General features: G+C 41.8%; 1 protein-coding gene across 3 annotated transcripts in view; it reads left to right on the top strand.

Annotated features, from left to right (window-relative positions):
• The first annotated feature begins 9626 nt into the window (after positions 1-9626).
• The window catches only part of MTR (5-methyltetrahydrofolate-homocysteine methyltransferase), a 50893-nt gene continuing 34872 nt past the window's right edge, over positions 9627-25647 (top strand). The window contains exons 1-8 of one of the 3 annotated variants that reach the window (XM_032102228.1): positions 9627-9707; positions 15405-15619; positions 18136-18225; positions 19048-19117; positions 19932-20024; positions 20117-20223; positions 21499-21558; positions 24236-24330. In XM_032102228.1, the coding sequence (XP_031958119.1) occupies positions 9686-9707; positions 15405-15619; positions 18136-18225; positions 19048-19117; positions 19932-20024; positions 20117-20223; positions 21499-21558; positions 24236-24330 (752 nt within the window). In that variant the 5' untranslated portion in view covers positions 9627-9685. Of the gene's footprint in view, positions 9708-15404; positions 15620-18135; positions 18226-19047; positions 19118-19931; positions 20025-20116; positions 20224-21498; positions 21559-24235; positions 24331-25647 lie in introns of those variants that run through there. The other 2 variants (XM_032102229.1, XM_032102234.1) reach the window with 2 other exon arrangements.

Raw genomic sequence — 25647 nt, 5'->3', positions numbered from 1 at the left:
GTTGCCCTGGTTATCTCTTTATCTTCTGGTAACCTACCAGAATTAATATGGACATGATGCCAACTTTCTGAAGGATGTTTGCAAAATGCAGGTAACCCAAGAGAGAGGAAGGAAATGCTACCTCCCAGGAAAAAAAACCCAGTCACAATTTTGACAAACTCTTCAGCAAACCTATTGAAATGAAAATCAGACACCCGGTAGTGTTTGGTGGGTGCCCAGGTGGTGAACATGTATGGCAGACATGTCGGGCACCACATCCCTAAGGTCCTGTCTACTGCTGCTGTCCTTAAACCAAAGGCACAGACTTTAACATTGGGTGGTGTGCTGAATAACAGCTGAAATTTACATTGGGTCGTCTTGCTGTTATTTGTGCAGTGTCTAGAGACAACACTCCATGGCAGCTCTAACTTTTACCTTCGTTATTTGCTAATGGAAGGTGGCAAGTCCTGATTTGCCACAGCACGCTGGCAAACACCCTTATTGTCCAGCAAACACTTTTGCCACTTGGAAATAATAACTGTCTCATCATCTGAAGCAACTTGTGGGCTTGAGGGGCTGAAATGTCAGTATTTTAATATGTAAATAAAAATGTACAAGTATCATTACATTCTTTAGCCATTGAATTATATTTAACTTTTTTCCCATTTTTCATTTTAATATAGTTGCATATGCACTTTAAAGAAGCGGAAATCACACTTGTGGTAAAAACACAAATTTAAACTTTATATAAAAAAAAAGACCATACATTTTTAAACATTTTTCATTCTTCTCCTTAATAAACAATACATTTCTATCAGCTGCCTAAACTTAAGAAGACTGGCCCCAAAAGAACTCCAAACGAAATATTTTGATTATGGTTGTGCAAACACCTTTCATCCATCAAAAATGAATAACTAGCTTTTTCATTTTCTTTCAGCATGAAAAACTGAAAACATTCAATTATGACCCCACCTGACTGCCCTGACACTCTTCCCTCTCCTGGGAGCTTGAGCAGATTTTCTGTAAGACTCACTGTTTCTTCAAGCCAGATTCTAAACCCAGATGGCCTGGCTGGCCTTATTTGCAAGGGACAAGCAGAATAGCTATGGTGAAATGAACATTCTGCCTTTTGCAATAGCTCCATATGGCAACATCCTTGTCAGGGTCACTACCCCTTCTTGTAGTGGTGGCCTTCAACTGAAGTGCTGCTCTGCAGAGCAGTGTGTCTTGGGGTGACTTTATGATGTGTATCCCATATCGCTGCCCTATGCCCAGAAATTAATTCTTGTGCCTTTCTATGCCTGTAAACTGAGCCTGAGAGGAGGAAGGAAAAACTGAGCAAAACTTCTTCAAAGCAGTTTGCAGCTTGTTCAAGGTCACACAGAGATAGCGGCTTTTTTTTCCAGCTGCAGCGGGGAGCGAGGAAGCACCCGGCTTGCAGGTTTTTTTTCCAGTCTGCTTTTGGCCAGTTTTCAGTTTCTTTTTCTCCGGAGAGAGACTGAAAGTTGAACGTTTTTTCCCCTTCCCTGGAATTCCGGATTTTCTCCCTTTTCTGCTGGACTGCTTCAATATCAGAGCACATCGGGAGGACTTTCCACTGAGCACAGAGGGCCTGGCCCTGGGCCAAGCCCCAGCTCTGAGGAGAGCAAAGGGAGGACTCTTAACACTTTCCCAGGTTTTTTCTCCATAGTGAAATTTTATTATTTAGCATTATTTTCCTTTTCCCGTGTGTTTGTTAAAGAAATAGTTTTTATCTCTTTCACTTTCCTTTGGGGAAAATTTATTTTTCCCGAACCTGGTGGGGGGAGGGGTGGTTGTGCCTTCTCTCAGAGGATGTATTTCTAAATTTGACCAAACCGGAACACAGTGCCCATTCATTTGCCTTTTCTGGGGAAGCACCTCCCTTCCTGCCAGCATTACTGTCTCCTGGAAGATCACTTTCCCTTCTAACTCAGACACCAGCCTCTGTCTGCCACTGCCCTTTTCCCGCTTTTAACAACTGTCCCTTAGAGCTTAAATGTTTCCGACTGGAGATGTTGACTCAAATCTAGTTTAATGATCTCAAGGCTCCCTTGAACTGGATTTTAAAGGGAGACACTTTATTTCTGCTTGATCAGAATGCAGTTGTTCTTCATTTCTACTAAGGCAATAAATAAAGTGTTTTCCTTTGTTTTCATGTAATATCTTTATCTTTACCTGCTACTCCTGAAGTACTTATTAGACCCTTCAACAGGTGGGAATGATAGTATGCTCTCTAGTCACCAGCTCTGTATGGAAAGATGTTTGTGTACCACATGAAAATTTAGGATATAAACCACAGATTATTCCACCAGCACCTGCTGGTATCAAAAGCCACATGCTTGCAGTGAGTTTTCCTCTACACAATAAAGAGGGGACAGGATTAAGTGTGATTAACCTACACCCCAGCTTATACCCTCTTCATACCCTTCTGGAGGCTTTGCCAGCTCCCAATGTACCTGCCCTATCTGCATGTCTGAGTGCAAATAGGAGAGAAGAGAAGGATGATACACAGTATTTTCATGTGCCAGAATATACAGTGAGACCCGGATCTACCTTCTCTTGCAGCTCTCTAATGTTACCTCCAAGCTCAAGTCATTGACAGCGACGCTATTACATGACAGGTTGTACATTGTATAAAGACTGCTCCGGATCTAAGCTAGAAAATACACATTGAAAATGCTAACAGGATGTAGCAATGCTAATAGAGACTTCTGAGGACTTGTCAGCAGATCTTAGATTGCTTAATACATTTTAGGTCTAACAAGTGTTAAGGCCCACAGTTAAGTCCTTTAGTTTAACCAGATAAAAAAAGAGATGTCAAGAAGAAAAAAAACCTCAAAGGGAATTATTGTAGACCATAGGTAAACAAAAGAAACTTTTCACTACTATGTTGAAAACTTGCCAAAGAGTAAGACCTGACTGGTATCAGTAACCAACAGGGTAGAAATATTGGGCCTTTAGGATGACAAAGTACATTCTGGGCATTTTCTTTTTAATGAAAATGTGTATTACTGATAACTAAAGAAAGACTCTGCCCTAGAGCAGTGTTCCCTGTCACTGCCTCTTGCTCATGCTGTTGCTACTGCTTGCAGATGCAAGAGGCTGCTTCTTCCTCACAATTTTATTTCCAAAGCTTAGGCAAGATTTAGAACCAACACCACCTCTGAGTATTTCTTCATGTTTCGTCATTTCTTCAGTCACATTCATACACAAGACTTTCAGTATTAAGGTTATTTTTTGTCTGATAATGTTAAATTATACCACTTGCATTTTTCTTTCATTTAATATGTTGTTTTCAAAACAATTTTCTTTATTCATAGTTAATATCTCCAGCAAAAGAAGTTCTCTGGAAGGGTTTATATTTCTGGAAGAGGTTCCTTAAACTTGTTTTCCAGCTCATGTCTGGAACTTAAATTCATGCTGCTGTCTCCTTGTTCCTGACTTCCTCAACTTCCTTCTCACCTCTCTGTTTCTGCTCTTCTAGAATGAATTGAATGCATGGGAGGGAATAGCATTGTTCAGATCCCTCTCAAGACAAGGGAGATGATGCCTGCCTATAGAAAGGGTAGGGAAAATGTCACTGCCATGTCTGTGATCATAAGCAGCTTCCACAAAGTTTTGAAACCTAGCATGTTATACTTTAAAACAAGCTGAATTAGCCATGCAGTTTCAAAGTCCTTTAAAGAGAAGAGAACTGCCTATAAACCACGTTTTTTTTAAGAGATTGTTGATAACATACTGGACTGTTTCTATGTGTAAGTTATAGAAAGCCAAGTAGGGCACTGGTCTTTAAAGGTATTTTACACAGAAAAATTCCCTCTGCCCTTGCAAAAAAAACCTTAAAAGGTTTGCTGTTTAATGAAAGAAAGCGATAGAATTGAGGCTGCTCTCTCCTGGGATGGAGCCATGCCTGACAGCCGGATGCATGGCTGGAAGCTCTCCAGTGCCACTCACACATCACATGACCTGTGCAGGTCCCTTTTCTCTGCCTCGTTGTGACGTGTTTGCACTACCAGGATGCAGATGGTTGGGCTACTTGGCTTTGTCTTCTCACTGTCCACCATTCCAAGCTGGTCTAACCTTTCTGTGATCCTCCTCATTCGACACATTTTCATAGGTCTCGAGCTGTGTCGAACACAAACCGATATGCTTGCCAGGAAAAGTGTAATCCCATTTATAGCACATAGGCAGCAAAAGTGTGCCTAGAGCTTGTGCTCTTACAGTCCCCTTCAGCTGTGGAGACTGTATCTCCAAGCTCATCTATCCACGGGTATGGCCCTGAGAACACCATCAGTGTCTCTTCTATGCCTGAAAAGTGCATACTGAAAGTTTTAAAAATGCTGCAAAATTTCATAATGAAATAAATACAAAATATTTACAGCCACAAACCTGTAACTAGTTGAAATCAGTTAACACAGTTTGCCAGCAGTATGAATAAGCTGTAAGACTACACCACCTATTGAATTCCCAGTCCTCTCATGCCTGCATCTCAGTCCTTCCAGGCATTTATACACTTCTTCATCAACAAAGATTCTCTAAAATGATGCAAAAGGTTATATTCAGTTCACTCTAGAGCGTTTGATTTTACTGTCATGAAGACTTTGGGCTTTTTTTAAATTGGTGAAGTCCAAAATCTATGGTAAATAAGTAGAATAAATTTGTTGGTATTTCCCTGAACTGCACATCTTTAACAGGCCACTCTGACATTTGGAGTGTGCTTAGAATTGATCTTGAAGCACTCAGCTTTCTTTTGCTTTCAGGTAGTATTTTGATCCTGGAAGAAAAATGTTAAGATCATAATTTGACTTATACAGAACAGATAATTTGTATTTGGATCACAAAAAAAAGCACCCTCTAAGTTGTGGGTCTAAAAAATTATTAAAAAGAAGTAGTAATTCTTCAGCTCAGAGGAAATTCTGAAAATAAAAAACAAGTACTGCAACTTAGTCATCCAAAATAGGGCAAGAATCCAGCTGCAGCAAAACAGTACAAGTGGTAACTTCACAGAATAGAGTGCCAAGGGCTGTGCTCTGAAATCAGATTAACCTGTTTTCTCCTTCAGACTTCTGCATGGAGTTGTGAATGCTTTGCTTGGATATAATTCTCTGAAATGCAACTGTTCTATAAGAACATGAACAATCCTAATATTCTTCTTTAAATAAGGATTACTTATGTGAATAACCCATTGGGAACTGCATCCCCAGAAATAAAGGCAGATAATATGGGAATGAGAGGTGTACTTTGTAATTAATATTATGGAGGTATTTAAAACACAACCCCAAAAGCTAAGAGTGGGCTAAAGCCCTGTGTTTGATCTTACATATGTGTAAGGTATGTTACTTAAACGCATGGGTGTGCAAGTAGAGCAACAAACTGGAGACCAGATCCTCAGCACTGGAAAAATAATCAAAATATGAGGAGTGTGTGTGAGGAGCTGGAAAACAGTGATTTGAAAATACTTTCAAATATACTTGGAATACCAGAACTCAGTCTGATTTAGAGATTTTTGATTTCTTTTGCTAAGGATATTAATTTGAATTTAGTCTTGTTGCAATTAGGAATATGCTAGCTTCACTAAACCACCACTTATAACCACCTTCAGAAACCAGGATTCTCACCATGATGATATTTGCTTGAGTGACACCATGTCTGAACCTGATGCTTAAATAGGACAAATTCCCAACAGTGTCAGGTTTCTCATACACCAAGGTGGGAATGCTGCCACCTTTGTGTTCTCCCCTGCTTTACTCACTGCTCTGCAACTCTAAGCTGCTCCTGGTACTGCTCTAAATGTATTAAAGGGAACGGTATTTTGACAACCTAATTTAGCAAAATAAGAACAATGCTCCGTAAAACAAAGAAAAAGCACTTTTCAAGCTGTGTTGGGTTGACCCTGAGTTGATGGACAGTCTTTAAGACCAATTACGCTTCTCACAATTTACATATTTAAACCGCACAGAAAGGCGGGACTTCCCCTTTTGGTCGGAGCTCGCCTGCTGGAAGGTGGGGGGGCTCCGAGCCTCCCGGCCCCGCTGGGCCGGGCCGGGGCCACTGCCCCTTTCCCCCTTTCTCAGCACCACGGCACGGACCCTGGGTCGCTGGGGGGGACTGTCCCAGAGCCGCAGGCAGCTAAAACCAGCCATGGACTGCTCACAGCTAAACCCATCCAGCGTGGCTTCTGGGAACAGGCGGGTCCCTCTCCTCTCCATGCGGAGCCGGCGGAGCCAGCGGGAGCCGGCAGAGCCTCCTGTCTGCAGCCAGCACACTCCGTGCTGAACTGAAGAGGACACCGTGCAGCCAGCAGCACAGAGGGAGCGAGGCTTTCCCCACCGTAAAGCCCGAACAAGAACACCCTTCAACGTGGAGGCTTCAGAGTCAGAGAGAAGGAGAAGTGGGTCACGTGGGACGGAGCTGGAAATGGCGACAGGAGAGAAGAGGGCGGTGCCGCGATTCTGGCGCGCAGCTTAAAAGAAACCTTCTTGCATGCCGTGGTAAGAAACCGTAATACCACAAACTGTTTGTCTCTTTAATCCATTTGAAGAACATGGGGGGATGGAGTATCCTCGTGTGCCTATGAAGTTTGTGAAGAGTGCCTATGTCAGGCTATATAGAAGTAGTGAGAGGCTGTTAGAGACTTGTGGCGAAGAAAAGCCTCTGTGTGCAGGCCAAAATAACTTATCCTTAAAAAGATGAATAACCCCATGTGATGGCCCATGTTTTGTAGTATGAAAGAACTGTGAAATTCTTCATGGGAGAGATGTTCTACACACAGCAGACTGTTTGTTTCCGGGCGGGTGTGCTGTTGGTGGCAGTTTGGGAACCACGTGCAACTGAAGGAAAACCTTTTCTTCCTTAAGCATAAGAGAAAAGACTTTTCAAGAACTGCAACACTGACTAACATCCCATGTTCTGTTATCCCTTGTGTGAGCTGGATAAAAGGAGAGAAGTGCTGGAAAAGGGGGGGGGGGGGAATTTACTTTAATTTTGTTTTGTTGTTTTCTCTTTACTTTTAATTCTGTTAGTAATAAAGCTCTTTCATTGTACTGCAACTGTTTAAGGTTTGTGCCTGCTTTGCTTTTCTCCTAATTCTTATCTCACAGAAGAAAAATAAGTAAATAATGGATATTTTGAATCAAAACCACTACATTTAATTGGTGTTTCCGCCCGGTTTCGAACTCAACCCGCTACACAAGCCTAAGAGCATGTTCACTGCAAATCCTTGAATGTTCCCTCCAAACACACCATGTGTTAGAGAGTCTCAAAGAAACAGCTCAGAAATCTTGGTAATTGCAGGTGTGTGTCAGCTGTGGGATAGGGATAAACACCAGGACTCCCAGTGCTGTGCAGTACTGTCAGCACTGAAACTAAACCAAGAAAAGGGACCTGAGATTCTCTAACATTGCAAAACACATTAAGGCTGAAGTTTTGTGTTGTTACATCTTTGTTGGATGAATGGTACCTTTACCACTCATTCCTCTTCCCTTTGTCCTCTGAAGTGTATCGTTGTGCTTCAGTTGTGCTTATTCAGTTGTTTGTACAACTCCAGTTTCTCAAGCGGATTAAACACAGTCTGAGGCTGGGGGGTTGCTGCCCTCTCTTCCTGCTGCAGCTCCTACATCAGCTCTGGAGACCATTCTGCTGCAGATGAATTGGATCAGAGACCTGTTACCACTGATAACTGACTTTTACAGAAGAACTGTGTTCGAGGGCTAGCACCTGCACCCAGGAAAGGATGGAAATAGGAGGATGGCACAGGGTGGAATTTGGGACGGACCTTTCACAGCATCACACAGTTGAACTGGCTTAATCTGGTTGTGAAACTGCAAAGGAAAGGGGGTATGTGAAATGATCCTTTTCAAAAGCACCTTCAAATCTGAAGCTTTTTTTTTTTTGCCCCACTGACCTACTTTGCAGCAGTTACACAAACAACTGCATCAGCACACGCAAAGACGTGCTGAGCTGTGGTACAAAGATCTGTCGCCACAAAGCTAATGTGTAGACACACTGCCGCCAGAGGAAATTTTCACAGTGTTATGTGACATGACAAAAAGGTTGGAAGCTGTCCAGAAGTCCAGCAAGGAAATACACCCCCTAAAATCTCCTAATGAACGGTTCTCAAAGTATTGCCCATCTCTGTAATAGATGCAAATTGTGTGTCATAGGGATCGAACTAAGCACTCTCTAGGAGTACCTAACCTGCTTCTGTTCAGTGTATTCCACATCAGTTAGGTTTTTAACGAGTATAGGTTTCCCGACAATCACATCTTACACTGGAATTTTGGGACACATTTTCGCAGTGGGAGTTCAGGCTGACCACTGCAATGGTTTGCTGACAGGCAAGATCTGCTCTCCAGCAAGGTCTCCTGTCATTCCAAACTGGAGCATGGCCTCTACAACTGAAGTTGTACTACTGCCTAGTTGATTTGTGGGCTGCCTGTACTTCTTCTGAAAATGAATTAGACATATGTTATTAAACATAAGGCTAATTTTCTTTATATATATAGTTGAATCACCATTGACCAAAGTGACAGTAGATTATAGAAGTTCCTAGATCACACTGGACTCGAAAGACTGTGTGACCTTTGTTTCTGTGTCTCCAAAGAAAATTCAAGAGTGAATATTTAGCTTCCAGGAACAGGCTACAGTAGCGGCTTTTAACTCATTTTGAGTCCCTTAAAGACTTTCCAGGGAAATGGAGAAGCCATTATTAAGCAGCATCCCATAATCTGGCTTTATGTTGCCGCACAGAGCTGAGGTCCAGGCATCTGAAGGAGGTTAATTCCTGTTAATACAGAACCAGCAGTCCCTGCATCTTCACCTGCAGCATTTGTTTTGCTTGCTTAATGTACTGCAACAGACAGGCAAAACAGGAAAGCCTGGTCAATAATCCATTTTACAGACTTCCTTCTTCTCATATTTTGACCATTGAACCAGTTTAAATGACAATGCTCTTCATGCTTATTATTGGCACTTGAATTACTAACGCGAAATGAGAGGAGCAGTTAATTCCTTTGAGGTACTCCAACTCTTGGCAGCACATTCTATATACAGTGTGATGACTGCAGGGCTGCTCTGCAGGTATTTTTCTTTTAAAAGGTGAGTACTCATATAAGCAGTTGAAAGATGTACCACCGGAAGTGAAACTCGTGTCACGTTTTATTTGTTTTGTTCGACTGTCAAGCAAACTGTAACTTGATTCCTTTAATATAATTTGCTTCCAGGTTTACATGACAAGCAATACACATCCATACATCACTGGCAAGTCCGACTTCCAGCTTCTCTAAGGCATATTTAAATGCCTCCACTCAACACTACATTTTTTCCTCTAATTGCAGCACGCATCGTTTGAGTTTGAAAGAATTATGCCCCTACACTACATCCGCGCCCCGCTTCTCCCCGCGATGAGGGGCAACTCAATTTTGCGGAGCTCTGCCGGGCTCCAAAGTCATCTCTCCGAGGCATTCAACGTTAGGCGAGTTAGTTCGAAGACCAAGCTGTGGCCTGGGTCTGTGTCTTTGTGTGTCCGTGTGTCCGTGTGTCCGTGTGTCCGTGTGTCAGGGACAGGCGACTCCCGCTCCCCTCAGCCCAAGAGCAGCACGCGCTCCCTGCCCTCGCTCGGCGCGGAGCTCGCGCGTCACGGGCTGCGCGCGGGCCCCCGGCCGCGGGCGGTGACGTCTCGGCAGCGATGGCGCCCACGGGGCCGCCGGGTAACGGCCGCGAGCGCGGGGCCGCGGGGGACGGGGCCGGGGGTGGCCGGGCGGGGGCTGAGGGGCGGCGGGCGCGCCCTCCCTTCAGATTCTGGTGGTGCCCGCGGCTCGCTGCAGGCGGGGGCGTCACTTACGCACCGCGTGTAACTTTTGCAGAAGCCGCGTGTGGCGTGTCGGTGTCAGGAGTGAGCGAGTTAGGGAGTGAGTGAGGGCGCTTTTTGGCGCTGGCCCCTTGGAGCAGCTGCACCCTGCTAGGGAGGGGTCGGGAGGGACCGCCAGGGTACCCGCACCGACCCGTCCGTCGACACAGTTATGCCGGGAAAGTAAAAACCGGAGCTCGGTGGTAGGGACTGGGTGTGCTCCAGCTGCTTGGGGCTCAGCCAAAAGTGCCATTTCACGGGTTAAACAGAAGTTGTTGGATGGGGAGGATACGTAAAATTACAGCTCCTGTTTGGCGTTGGTGTTTTAAAATGGACTGGTCTGTCAGTGTCTGCTTTCAGTGGTGCTGCAGCCAGCAGAGATCCCAAGCACCTCCCTTTTTAGTACTTGTGAAGGAGTGCTTGCTGCTGAGCCTGTGCTTCAGCTCGGGCTTGCATCCCTCGGCATGGCAAACAGGCCTGCAGTTCTGCTGGGCACCATAGTCAGCTGCTGTGGCCTGCGGTTTCTCCAGGTTCCTCTGGCAAAGATGATGTTGACCTGACCTGCCGTGCCCCTTCTCCCGCGCTATTTGGGGTTAAGCCATGGGCTAGCGACTGCCCTGCTGCAAAACCAAATGGGTTTGGCTGAAATGGGAAGTGTGAAGGTGTTGCAGCAGCACCTTGAGAAGGTGGTGGCAGTGGGAGAGAAATTCTCCATAGATGGGAACAAAAATTGCGTGCCGGAGGTATTTGTGGAGCCCCAGTGAGCAAGCACGAGGCAGTAGGTGGTGGTGTGTCCATCTGGCAGTAAGGGAAAGGACCTGGGTTCGGGAGAGGGTTATGCAGAAGCTGAGCACAGTGTTTCTCCCTAGCCTTTGAGGGGCAGGACATCCCATAAAGCAAGGCCATGCAGGTCTGTTTCCCTGAGAATCCTGCCTGTAATGAATATCTGTTGTGAACAGTTTAATGTCAGAAGATGGACAGTTGTAGTTACAACACAGGGAGCTTTCTAAACCTGGGATAGAGACAGTGGGCACAGCTAACAGGACACTTATTCTGAAAATTCAGTGACTTTTTGTAGTGGTTGTTTGCCTCTCAAGCTAACTTTTTTAATGCATTGGGTACATAAGTATCTTGTCTGTCTGTTGTGTAAGAACTGAATGGTTCAAAAGAGAGGTGCCGACATGGAAATATTAGCAAGGTGCACATAGGTGCCCAAGGTGAAGTGGTAAGATCCAGTACTTCTCTCTTTGGATAGGCTGGGCAGCAAGTAACATAGCAATGGAGTGCTGCTGCCTGCTGTTGCAGAGGACCTGTGTAGCATCTGCTGTTACAGTTCATGAAACTTACTATTGCCAGAGGGCATCCAGTTAAAGACGATTTAATTAAATGAACAGCAAATAATGCTGAGGTTATGAGCTCTCTGTGGCAGGCTAATAGCAAGAGCATCCTTTCTAGCTACAAATAATGTAAATTCTTCATGCTGTACAATAATTTTTTGAATGATGGGGGAGACTTGTGCTTGGAGCTGGTGCAGGGGAATGCTGGTGTGTTTAATTCGGGTGTGCAAATATGGAGATGTCCTGTTTCCAGTCAAGAGAGGAGCTGGTCAGCCTGGGAAACAGCAGGTACTGTAAGTGCCTCTCTTTCCACGTAGTTCTGCTTGTGTTCTGGCACATTAATGCGATGAAAATACTTCAATGCTGTCACAGCTGGGTGGCTCCTTTATAAAAGCTTTGGAAACAACTTGTAATCCTTTATTCCCTTCCAAGTACTTGGATACCAGGCTATTTTATACTAAAAATAAATTTTTAGTGGAAGTGCATAAGTAATAAAAAAACAGTACCTTTTGAGAATCATTGCAGGCATCAGAAGAGTTTGGTTTAGAGAAAATTGCAACCTTTGAAGTCCTGTTTCTTGTGGAAAACATACATCCCTTCAATTCTGCACATGTGGCCTGTATGTGATTGGGTTGGGATAAGGAGATGAAGGAAGATTGTCTTGCCTTATTCCCTGGCTGTTTAGTTGCTTCCATTGAGAAAAATGGAAGGTTACAGTTGGGTGAAGTTTATAATTGTTAGTGAATGACTGTAGGGGTGAACAGCTACTCTACAAGGAGTAAAAGTTCTTGTAACTCAGATAATTTCTCTGTTGCAGACAAGTAATTCCCTTGTTCACATGATTTCAAGACAGAGTGTTTACCTTGGGGAAGTGAAGCAGGGTATTAGGATTTTTTTAGTTTGCCATCCCATTGACTTTTAGGCCAGTGCTGTTATTTTTGTTAATTTGGTATGGTCTTCTAAACTAGTTCCAGCCCTACAACACTATGTGGTAACGTGCTTTATGTTTTAAGTTTCAGCAGAGTGTAAAATCAAGGTAATTGGTCCTGGGTCCTGTTACCACTGCTGGTTTGCTACTATTCTTTTATAGCTGTAGAAGCAGTTTATTTTCCTGGACACTTCTAAATGGACGAGGATATCCATTTCCCAGAGCTCACCAGTGACCTTTATTAAACAAAATTTTAATCAGCTCCTGGCTGAGCAGAGGTAGGAGCAGGCTTCGTAAGCAAAAACAACAAAAAAGAAAAGACTGACCTGATTTTTCCCTGCTTAGGAATTTCTCCAAACATTTTTTTCTTTTATTCTCTGACTAGCTCTTGCACCCTGTTTGTGCTGGAGAGGGGAATTACCTGAGTTGAATGCTGAATTAAGATGATGGTACTTGTTAGTAGACCTGACTCCCAGCTTCCTCCCTGCTTTTGTTCCAAGGGCAGAGTTCAGCACTTCCTAGCATGGCTTTTTGCATCAATCTTCTTTTATTTCTGGAGTGGTTTTGGACCTGTCTGCAGACTTTGTTTCCAGCTTGAAATTACACCATCAGTATGCCAGGACACGACTTCAAGTAGTGCATGCTCCTACTGGAAGAAGAGTCAGGTGTTATCCATAGCAAGGACAGGTAAATTGGGTTTTGGTGGGCTTGGAGCTGTTGCATCCCTATGTAAAACAGAGTCTGCGTACCTCTGGCACTGATGGACACCCTCATGATTCCCACCCTATTTCCTGCAGCTTTTTGAGATGCTGCTGAGGAAGCACAGGTTTTGAAAACTTCTGAATAAGGCTTTTGCAGTGATGAGGCGGAGATCTCCTCCTATCAGAAGAAAACTGTACACTGCTCATTGCTTCTGTTCGGTGAGGGAAGCAGTAGAGAAAGCAAAATGGACCACGTGAGGTTAAGGATTACAACCAAAGGGTAAATCTTCACTTCCCAGTGTGTATGAGGAGATAGTTGGGAAGCACGTAGGGTAAAGGGATAGAAGCCTATAGAAGGCAGGACTAGTTCTGTGAGGACTCCGATAGCCCATCTCAGCTCTCTGGGCTGCAGCTCTCAGGGCCAAGGAGTTGGCTTAGGAGGCTCATTAAAGCACCAGTGAGCTCCAATGCCTGTGTGTCTCACTGGGCTGTGGCTCTTGTGAAGCACATGAGTTATGCTCCATGGGAGTCTGCACTGCTGACCTACTTTCAGATACAGTTTTTCGTGTCTTGCTTCTAAAAGCCTTTAGCTCAAGGATTGATTTTATTTTCATGAATAATTTGATGGTTTAACGTGAGTAGATTTAAACTCTTATGTAAGAACCTGCTGAGCCTGCCTGTGTGGTGTTAAAACTTTAAACTTGAAGCAAGGGTGGCTTACTTTTTTGGTATTTTAATCTGCCTTCAAATGCTTCATACTTGTTAGAGAGCAAATTTGCTTTGGCTTCTCTTCATGCTGAGACTACTTCTGATGTCGAGCTGTTTTTCCAGAGTGTTGGTATAAATGTAACCTTGCAATGCTTTCCTCATGGCCTCAGCTTCTCTCCAGCACATTGCTTTTTAACAGTACCGATGTCAAAACAGAAGATGCATTGCATGAATGCAGAAGGAAAAAAAGTCAATTCAGTTAGCAGTTGCCAGTGATTTTTAAGTGCTATTGTGTGTAGTAGTAAGTTAAGCTGTAATGAGACATAAGGATATTTTTGTACCTCAGAAATAATTCATTTTTTACAAGGGCTTTGATGATAGTTCATAACCAAAACACAAAACAGGTCTTTAATTACAAGTAAGATGAAGCTGAATGAAGGAAACAGATGAAGAATAGCACATCATTCATCTGCATGCTTGTGAAACATCAGTGGAGTCCTACTCTTGTAGTTTGGATTTTTGGTAAAGAGGCTGTTCGATTATTTTGCTGTATGTACAATCTTATCAGTGCCTCTACGTATCTAAAGGGAGGGTGCAAAGAGCATGGATCCAGGCACTTCTCAGTGGTGCCACCAACAGGAGAAGAGGCAGTGGGCAGAAACTGATGCACAGGAAGTTCCACCTGAATATGGGGAAGAATTTATTAACTGTGAGGGTGACTGAGCACTGGAGCAGATTGTCCAGAGAGGTTGTGGAGTCTCCCTCACTGGACATATTCCAGAACTGTCTAGACAAAATCCTGTGCCATGTGCTCTAGGATGACCCTGCTTGAGCAGGGAGCTTGGACCAGATGACCTGTGGTCCCTTCCAACCTGACCCACTCTGTGATTCTGTATATGTGTTTGCATTTTGAAATGATTCCATGTTCTAAAGGGGAAAAGTAGAATTTCTTTTGCTGTGGTCTTGGGTGTTTTGTGGTTTTTTTTTGTTTGTTTGTTTGGGGTTTTTGTTTGTTTTTTAATGCCTCAGATTATAGTTCTGGCTTTTTGCTTAATGTTTGGGATAGGCTTTGTTTGGGATCTTGAAGCAGTACTGCTTCTTCATTCCTAATGATAGTGCTGAAATTTCTATGGTATTTTGTTCGTCATGGTTAGATTTACCCTGCCCAATATCTTATAATTAGCGTGTGATTTGCCTGATTTATTTTCTTCTGGCATTATTGTAGAGGAAAAGAGTATCTTGTTATGTTTGTGCAAAAGAAAGTAAAGCCTGGCTATTATCTGTTGGCATATCTTGGTGTTTGCCAAGTTGTCATTTACTGCTGTAATCCTAAGGGAATTTAGGACTCAGTTGAAAAATTGTTTTTGTTTGCTCAGTTTATTTCTCTTTATCATTACAATATAGGCAATTAAAGTCGGTTTGGGTATTTGTTTGTTTGTTTTTTAAATGAAGTTTACTAATCTCTGTTTTGTACTTGGGTACCACTTACAGTGTGGTGTCTGGTACCAAAAGGCAGCTCTGCATTGCTGTTCAAACGTTGCTGGTGTGGAAATTATCACACTTTTCAGTTTTGGAAGCTAGTTTATCTAGAGATTTTCATGTATGCCCTTGTGAGCTTTTGTTGATTTTTTTCTGTAGTTGACTGTGTGTCGTTTACTGTCCTTAGGTAAAGGACCAATTGAGCCTAATTGTATTCAGATAGATGCAGCTATTACGTGACATCAGGTGATTGGAATTGCAGGTGAAGTAAACCAGTTACTGCCTGATTTCAGTAGAGGACTAGTTACTTTCTTCTGTTTCTTGAATGGGAAGGGCTCAGGTTGGCCAGGTGTATAGATAGGGAACTTCAGAACTACTTAAATATTGGGTTTATCTTTTTCCAGCAGTTCCCCAGAAAAGTGTGGAAGATGAAATCAAATCTATTCTGCAGGAGCGGATAATGGTTTTGGATGGGGGCATGGGGACCATGATCCAGCAACATGCGCTGACGGAAGAGGATTTCCGAGGGCATGAATTTAAAGATCATTCCAGGCCTTTGAAAGGCAATAATGACCTTCTCAGTATAACTCAGCCTGACATAATCTGTGACATACACAAGGTAGGTGGTTCTGGTTTCTGTCTTTCGACAAGAGTGGGAGGGAGAACTTGGCCTCTGCACTCCCCTTTTCCATACCACAGGCTCCTGGCACTCCAGTGTCTTTTGGGGATAGGGAAGAGAATGCTAGGTAACCATGTGAAAAAGAATGAGCAGATTTGACTGTTCTGGTTGTGTGAGCACAGCATTTTTGTCTTGGTTCCTGATGTCACCCAGGCAGTGCTATTTTTAAATCCCTTTTTGACTTAGTCCCTGATGTATTTCTATTAATTGTAGATTCTGTTTTATTTTTTTTTTTATTTCCTCTTCTTATTCTCAGCTAGCACTTGAAATGTATCTAAGTAGGACATATCTGAATTCTAGATGTGTTCCTATAATTGTGTATTAAAGGGCTGTTAAATGTGGCAGCCTGAAGCAGGCCTCTGTAGTTAATGAGTGTATGAGCTTCCTTATCAGTATATGTGCTTCTGCCGTCTTGTTTTTTCCCTAGAATATTAATGTGTGGCCCAGAGAATAAAACAGTCTAATCTGCTGATGATTAGGAATTTGAAAACAGATTTCATTGTTTTCCTGTCTTCAATTAGACTTTAAAAACACTTTCCTAAGTCTTGTATTTATAGAGCTGCAGGTATTCATAGGTCTTATGGTAATAATTAGAATGCTTGAATAGCATTGCAGCTGTTTGTTATTCACTTGAAGCCTCACGTGTGTTCTGGGTTTTTCCAATTATTTATTGACAAGATGTATATTTCATTGATGAGAATCATATTTGGTTTATGTTTGTTAAACTTGGAAGGTAATCTGTAATTTTTAATTTACATTCTATCTGCCATTCTTTGGATTTTAAGAATGATGAGCTGGAAGGAATCAGTCTTTGACCCATAAAAATTTCAAAAGGAAGTATCTGTAAATTGAGTTCAACTGAGCGATAGTGCTCCTGAACCTTGGAATTCATAATAGTTTGTGGTTTTAATAGGGTAAGCTGCTTGAACCGTTGAATTTGGCAAGTTTAGCAGAGCAGTAGTGATGTAACTTGAGAATGTATGCATTGACTCAAACCAAGCAACCTGCTGTTATCTCTCTAATGGCCAGTTAGAGGTGCTTTAGGAAGAACGGTCTTTTGTGGTCCCCATCCCTGCAACAACTATTGGGTCAGAGGCTTTCTGAGCAATGGGTGGTGACTTCATATTTTACAGCTACTGGTTGTTATTTCTTCTGATAACTGGACAGAAGGAATTTACAATAATAGATAAAAATATTTCTACAAAGTAACTATAATCCCACTATCTGTATGGTGGGTTTTTTTGTTTTGGTTTTGTTTGGTTTTTTTTTTTTTTTTTTTGTTAATGACCCAGTCAGTTAGATCTCACATATATCAGTAGCTTAAAAAGTAAATGTTAGCTGCACCTTGCCTGGCAAAGTCAGATTCAAAGGTAAGAGATGTGATGTATTTTCAAAGGCAAAAATTACCTTCCTGCTTTGAGTATGTTATTTCCTTCTGTGATAGTAGACAGTAAATTGGAGGGCTTATACACATTTAACATGTTAGGTAATTTTCAGAAAACTAATATGTTACTGGTTGACATGTAAGAGCTTGTGTATTTTTGTATATCTTTTTGTAGGTATTTTAATATGTTTTAAACAGGACTTGAGAGAAAGCATATTTGTTTGCAGCAAAACACGTTTTAAAACATTTATTTTTAGCTGTCATTTGGATCAAGACTTTATTTGTACTGTTGAACTCAATGAGTTCATCTGCTTCTTGTAGGAAAATCTGAGTGGTTTATGTTCAATGGTGGCATCAGTATTTTTGATTTACTAGCACTTCAAGTGTTTTAGTTTCCTTGAATATGCGGGGATCGTGTCAGAGTTCAAAGGGATCAAAAAGATGAGCTAGGGAGAAGGGCAACTGATAGAGGTTATACAAATGCAGGCTAGAATCTGTAAAAATGTTTCAGTTTGCATTGATTTCAGTTTACTTCAGTGGGAATTGGACAACCAAAATAGAGCAGAAAGCTTGAATGTTTTATGAATCTCAGTCATTAGTTAAACTTTAAATGACATCTGCATTTTTCTACATAATTCTCCTGAGCTTGTATTCTATCCCAGTGTGCTCTTGTGCTGTTCCCTTCAGAACATTCAAATTTTCTAATCTTTTCTTTTGTTGTTTAATTTGGGCCTTTTCTGAGACTGCCCACAGCAGTCTTTGCTTGCTGGTGGCCATCAGACTGCATCTGACCATATCCCTGTGCAGAAATCTAGAATGTGACAGAGAAATCTCCAGTGGCAGAGGTGACTCTATAAATGTCACTTGTTAATAGAAAGTGTGGCTGAAATTCTGAAAATTGGTTGCGTGAACACTTCTATTGCTTTGGCCCTGTGCTTTCAAATAAGGCCTTTAGAGTTTGATCAGCTTTGAATTGGGAAACGATTTGTGACATTTTGTCAACTGGATGAGACAAAGCAGTTGGGTTACTTGCATTCCATACCTCAGGCTTTTTTTCTTTCATGTCTTGCAGGAGTACTTGCTGTCAGGCGCTGACATCATTGAGACCAACACTTTCAGCAGCACCCGAATTGCACAGGCTGACTACGGCCTTGAGCATTTGGTAAGAATGCTAAACTGTTTATGCATTAAAATATTAATCATGTCCTAGAAACCAAGATTGGTCCCAGGATTCATTGGTGGTGTGCTTGTCGGCTGCATGCTGCCTCTTGAGCCATGTGATGAGATTGTAGCTCCTTTCTGCTGCTGTGGACAGTTGTGCTTGCTGTGTCACAGACATAAGACATAGTGTGCTTCTTCTTGACAGAGGTACAGGCAATAATAATTAGTCCTAGATTTTGCTTGAGCAGTCACAGAATCTCTCAGTTCTGTGAACAGAGATGTTTTGCTTCAGTCCATCCAACTTAGCAAATGCCACAATGGAACTGCTTTTTTCCAGGATATTGCTTATGTGTTGTTTGTGCTGGTGTATGTAGAAGTCCTTTCTTGTTTGCATTTATTGTGCCTATTCTTTGTTATGTATTATTTTGAGAATTTGAGGAAATATGTAAAAGTAAATAGTTGGAAATATGCTACTTGAATAAAAAGTTAACTTAAGAGTAGGTTAGTTTTGTCATCAAAGTGCTGTTCTTCAGCTTCTGTTGATTTCAGCAGGATTTATTTACTATCTTAAAGAATGAAATTTTTTGATTCGCAGCTGCAGACTGGGGCATGCACAGGATGAACCTGCCATGTACCTCTGTTGCCGAGATGTATTGTGCTGTTCCTTTTGGAGCATTGTGATAGTGCTGATACATATTTGTGTGACTTGGGGAGCCTTCAGAGTGTACAGCAAGCTACTGGATGGAAGTGTTGTGTTTCTTTGAGGATGAGTTACCCTGGACTGAGTTAAAGGTTGCTCAGTAATTTTTTGTAATTGTTCCAGGCATATCGATTAAACAGAGTCTCTGCAGAGGTGGCCAGAAAAGCAGCAGACACTGTAACTGCTCAGACAGGTAAGTAGTATTATTTTAACTTTTTACTTGTTTGTGGTTTTGACAATGCTGCAATCTTTGAAATGTTGCTAACTAGAGGATAACTTGATGTTTTACATTCTGGGGACATAAAATGGTACCGTGCATGTTTGCAGGTTAGGCACAGTAGCGGCAATTTCACATCTCTATTCATATCACACTAATTTCATCATGTTTGAAGGATCTGGTCCTTAAGGTGTTCTTCAGCATAGCTGTCCTGTGCCTGCCTGGTTTAGACTGCAAGTGATACACGTCTTCAGATGTATTTTAGAGAAAATAAATTCAGCAGGGACTGTTAAAAGTTCCTTAGGTTTGTATGGCACGAGTCTTTATACTGCAGAACTAGGATAGCTGATTGTAGGTAAACATGGATTACCAGTTAATCCTGGTGTTTGTCTAATGGTGTAACTTTATTCAGAAACTAATGGAATGGTCTTAGTATGTGACTGTCATCTGTAAATTTTAATTTCATTTCTACAGATGGCTTCTAGGCATTATGTGAGAGGGTTTAGAGCTCCTTTACACTGCTGTAGACAATGCTGTCTTTCAAAGACTCATTTCTGCTTGTATTCTGCAAACAAACTGTATTTCAAGCTAACAGTGCTGCTGCTGTTCAGATAGCACATTACTGATGTAATTCATGGTATGCAATAAAAACGTAAGATTTGAAATATGCTTTAAAAAAGTGGGGGTTTTATTGCACATGCCAGAATATTCAAACGAGGTTATTGACTGTCACTGTAAAGCCAGAGGGAAATAGTATAGGGTTTTTTTCCCCTCCTCTGTCTTGGTCTAGGAATTAGGAGATATGTTGCTGGAGCCATGGGTCCAACAAACAGGACACTCTCTGTGTCACCATCTGTGGAGAGACCAGACTACAGGAACATAAGTAAGTATTTATAACCATCAAGTTATTTGACATAGGCAGTAGTTTTGAAAGACGTATCTCCAGATGAAATTAACATCATTCCTGTTTTACAGCTTTTGATGAACTAGTTGAAGCCTATACAGAACAAGCCAAAGGACTTTTGGATGGGGGAGTTGACATCTTGCTGGTGGAAACCATATTTGATACCGCCAATGCTAAGGTGAGACTTCTAGGGGAAAATACCCACCACTCTAATGTAAGTATTTGGTGTGCTACCTAAGGAAATTCAGGATAATATTCTTTGAGGTATCAGCTACTGCTTACTAAATACATGAAAAGACTCTTCAGTTGACAGCAAATGGGTAGAATGTGAGATGGTTTTTAATCAGCCTTTTCCAGAATGTTTCTTTTGCCTCTTAATATGTGCCATTTGTATCTTTCTGGCTGTCTGTGCCAGCTGTCATCTTATTCCCAGAAGCTTTACTGTATTGTTCAACATCTCCAAATGCTTCTGATTGTATTTTTCACTGTAAGCTTGTCTGTCCAAAGGATGCTTGTGATGCACACTGGAGAGGGAATGTCCGGTGAATCTGGTTGCAGGCATGGGAAGGCTTGTAAGACAGTTCTATTAAAAGGTGTTTTTTGCGGGGGAACTCTGCCATCAGTTTTAAGAAAGAAAAATTTGGAATTGAAGATTAGAAAGAAAAAAATGATGAAATATGCCACAATTCATGGGATTTTAACACCTTCTTCTTTATCTAATAACACCCTAATAAGTGCAGGTGGTGGAGTTGTTAGGGTCCTTAAAACTGTCTTGCAATTTTTTGTGGAAAAGTCTGGCTGATTATGCACAGAGCATTTCTTTAGGCTTTTGCCACACGCTGAATAACATGCGCAGTGACATCACATGCCCTTTGCAGATTTGACCAGTCATCGTGGAGGTTTGGCTAGGAGCCTGTAGGCTTAACATAGTGCTAAGGGCATGTCCACGGGCAACTTTCTTACCCTGAAGAGGGAGGACATTTTCAGGACCTTCAAAGGAGTCACTTGCAGTTCTTACTGTAAAAATTTGTGGTGGTTGGAACCCTTTGGACACTACATGTCTAAACAGACTCAAGGGCAGTGAATGTGTACTGGGAAGAGTACATACAACCATATCTGGGATGGAGGTTGTGCTGCAGATAGGCGGGAGAAGTACTTGCTGATGTGATTTGGGTTTCAGAGTAGTCTTAGTTTTATCTGGTTTCCCTGTGATACTTCCTTTCTACTTGGTACCAAAGTGTGTTTTGGAGCATTTGGAAGATGTTGGGGATAAGGATAAAACTACTTGAGTGTAGTAAGTTCTGCCAGGCCATATGAGCTAGCAAGTTGCATAAACAGCCATGAAATAAATAAATATAAAAGGGCATCAAACCCATATAAACAGAAAAAAAAAATGAACAATCTGAAGAACTCTGAAAACATGATTAATGTTTTGCAACATATTCTTCTGTAGGCAGCTCTTTTTGCACTCCAGATGTTGTTTGAGGAAGAGTATGCTTCCCGACCCATATTTGTAAGTATATTTCAATATTTTACATGTGCTTAAGCTTCATTTGTGAACTAGCTGAGATGGCAGTTGATTAAAGTGCTTTGAAATGAAGGAAATGAGTTTATTGGAAATGTACTTTTTCCACATGATTGTGAAAGTAAAAACTCTTACAGCTTTGTGAAATCAGCCTTGCATAGCTCTGTTCAGCTGATCAAGCCATAGACTAAGGAGTGACTTTATTCCAGTGTGTATTCATTCTGTGTATTTCCACAAGAAAAGGTCTAATGATGATTTTTTTTTTTCAGGCTTGCAGTCTTGAGGGTAATAGGAACCAATGCTTCAAGGATGAAATTAAGCAAATTCTGACATATTTTCAAATAGAATGAGTGGCCATTTCAAGTCATAAAAGTCTGTCTTACTCCATATTCTTTCTCTGATGTGTCTTTTTCTGATAGTTGCTGATCATGATTGCATTGGAAGAAATATAGAAAAAGAGTAAGCTTTTTATGAAAGTTCTGTTGTATTCTTCCAGTTTTCTACAGTTTGCAGTCCAGGCTTTCTGATTTGCAGTTTGTATCTGTTTGTAGGCTTTTGTTGAGTGTGTTTACTCCTTCCTTGCATCTTTGTTTAAACCTAGGCACCTGGGCATATACAAAATAACCTGTCTGTAACTTTCAAATCTAATGATTGTGCTGGTTTGAAAGTTTGCTTACTTTTGGGCAGTTCACCTGGTAACTTCTATTGTGTCTTGCCATTCGCCTCTTAAAAGTGATAATGAACAGCTGTTCTTCCCTTTGCTGCATAGTCATGGCATTTGTAGTCCTTTGTGAGAGCCTCCTTTAGTCATCTTTTTTCAGCCTGAAGAGTTCTTTTCTATTTAGCTGTCCCATTTGGTTCATTCATTATTGTCCTGTTTTTGTTTTCCACTTCCTCAAGTCAGAGTGGAATGACAATAGAATACAGCACTCAAAGTGCAGACGTCAGGGATTGTGTGATAGCCTAGTGATGTTCTCTGCCTTTTCCATTTCTTTCTTTGTAGTTTCTGATGTTTTGCTTCACTGCTAGTGAGCTTGGAAATTGCATTCATGAAAGTCTCTTTTGTTACTTAGTTTAGCTTTTAGAACAGTAAAGCTGGGTTTGGAGGTGTCATTGTGTAGAACTCCTGTGTTCACAACTTTGTACTTGGTCAATTAGCACAGAGAGTTTTTGAGTTGACTTCTTGTCTTCATTGCCCTGAACAGTGGTCCTTGAGCTTGGTTCCTCGTTCTTTGCTCCCTTTTCAGTTCAGCTATGCCGAGAAGTTACAACCCTTAGCACAACTCTCTAATATTCCACTGATAACCTCCCTTGACTGAGTACTTTGAAGGTGGGAAATGGCGTCAATATTAAAGCATACTTTGGAGTAAATAGTGGATTCACTTTGCATGGAGTCTTCTAAACTCATTCCATCTTCTGGAAAAAAAAGACTTTTAGACCTGGTGTTGTGGTGTAGGAATGGTACTCTCCAAATCAGTGCCCTCACTGAGGTTCTCCAAATCACATGCACTGCTTTCTCACTCCCCCACTTTTTCCCCCTCTCTCCTTCCCTTCGGCAGGAAGGAGAGGAGAATTGGAAGCACAAAAGGCAAAGATCAGGGGTTGAGATAAGAACAGCTGACTGGAAACAGCAGTAAGATAAGAAAAGGAACAGTAACAGCAATAATATTATTAACAAAGGTGTACAAAAGAGCGAGTGATTCACATGCAAAAATGCTCGCCATGGAGCTTGGCCCTGCAGTCATGCCACCCTGACCAATCCCTGTGGCTCGGACGGCGTCTCCCAAACCGCTCCCTCCGGCTCAGAACTGTTGTTACCCCGCCGCTCCATCCCACTGGAAGGAACCCGTTCTCCCTGGTAGAGACTCCCTTCTCCCACACCTGGCAATGATGTGGTATAACCTTTGTGTTGTAGCCATGCCCCCTCCTGGCTATTGCAAGAATTAACCTTGTCCTGGCCAGAAACAGGACATGTGAGGAGGCTTTCCTGGCTCATCCAGATGCCTCCCAAATTCTTGACTTCGCAGTTGTTAGTTGGGGTCTACACGTTATTTATTATTTGCACATCTCTTTCTGTGTACTGCTAAAGAAGTGTGATTATACAGGTTAAGACTTATACTTCCACTACCGAGTTGCAACATTTGATGTTCCCTTGTGGCAAAAGGAGTAACTTGTTTTTAAGGTCAGACCCACCTCTCCCACCTTTCCACCAACCGCCACCACCAAACTGCTTAATAACAATCCTGAGACCTGAAATAACTTAAACGGGGAGGTGAGGAGAAGGTGACTGCTGATAGCTGCCTAAATAAAAAACCACTGTTTTCAGAGGCTATCATCAGAATGATACCATGGTACTCATGCTACCTGGCTGCTGGGTGGTTCAGAGTAGTTTTCTCTCTTTTTTTTTCTTTTGTTTTTTTTTCCCCCCTGAGGAGGGGGGAGAGAGGGAAAGACAAAAACCTTTGACCAGTCTTCTTTCTTCTAGATAAACATTTAAACATTTATATGGTGAAAAGGGTTTAATTTTTCTGTTTGAGTTGTGCCTCATCACTTTGAGTGGAGCACAGGGCTCTCTACTTTGAATTATAGCAGTTCATCCATTTTAATTTTTCATTTTGTTGTGCATTTAATTTTTCTCCTTTCTCTGTGTTCAACTGATATTTAGGTTTCTGGAACCATTGTGGATAAGAGTGGGCGTACCCTCTCTGGCCAGACAGGAGAGGCATTTGTCATTAGTGTTTCCCACAGTAAGCCACTTTGGTAAGGAAATATATCATTCATTCTCTTAGTTAATTATTTGTAGATTGAGATTCTTTTCTATTTTAACCCTTGCTTGCAGCTAAATGGAAGCTATACAAACTGTGATCATATGTAATCACATGCATTTCTAACCTGTTTTTTATTGTTCCCTCAACAGAAATTATTTTTCCAAAGAAAGCTGAATTTTTAATTCATTGCTTTAAATGATCTGGGGCTTTGTGTTTACACTGAAATCACAATTAGGTCAAAATCTGATACTGTAGTTTGCCATCTCCTACTGTGTTGGGCCGTGCAAGGAGCCAATCCCTGGTACAGGCAGAACTTAGATCTCTTTCTTAGAGGGAAACAGTGCCAGCTGAGAGTATTTCAGGGTGTCTTGAAAGAGAAAGTCATAAGATACTATTGCAGTGTTCTTTCGACTGAACTCTTAGAAAAATGTGCTCTGAGTGTTTTTCTTAAGGATGTGCATGGTTGTTTTGAGAGCTCCTGATGCCTCCATTTACTTTAATTCTTTTCTATTTAGGCAGAAAAGTTGAAATAAGTATGAGGTTAAGATCTGTGCAAATGGATAATGTCAGTGGATTTGGTCATTGTGCAAGGTTTTGTATGTTCATTTGAATACCTTCCCCTGGTTATCTGTTCTTCTGTGTTTCTTCTGTGTTCTACCTCCTCCTTGTCTCCTCTTCCCTCTTTGCCTTTTTTTATTCTCAGGTTGGTTCTCTTCACACAAAAGCTTACACCAGAAATAGATTGGTTTTTCCTAGAATATTCTAACTGAAAGCATTTAATTCACTGTTAGTAGTGCACACCATGCACATTATGATGAGCCATTATTTGTTTTTACAACAAAATTTCAGCTAAACTACGCAATCTGTCATCTCAGTGATGCAGAAGCAGAAGACTGCATTCACAGTTTTCCTGACTGCCCTTGAGGCTCCACTTTCCCAGACCAGACGGTGTTCCAGAAGTAACATATGGAGCCGCTTGGAACAGGGTGGTAGTTGACTTCTTCTCTCAGCATCACGGCCTCGTGATCCATATTTGGCATGAGTCTGTCTCAGATAATTTTGCTCTAACTCTCTTGCTTCTGAAGAAGAGAGAAGGGCACTGGAGCTGAAATCAAGAATTTATTAAAGCATATTTCATAAAAGCTGTCTAATGGGTCTCAATGTTTGGGGCCTGTTTCTCATTTGTGAAAAGGCTACTATACAGCACTGTAGCAGAAGGGTTTTAGAGGTTGGAACAGATTGCATTTAATGTTGTTTCTGTGGCCAAATTGGTGCAGAGTGGCTTTAGGGTTGTGAAAAAGCTGATTAA

This window comes from Corvus moneduloides, chromosome 3 (genome assembly GCF_009650955.1).
Source record: "Corvus moneduloides isolate bCorMon1 chromosome 3, bCorMon1.pri, whole genome shotgun sequence".
NCBI lineage: Eukaryota > Metazoa > Chordata > Aves > Passeriformes > Corvidae > Corvus > Corvus moneduloides.
Note: the sequence above shows the minus strand (reverse complement) of the source record. Positions and strands in the feature narration are given on the sequence as shown.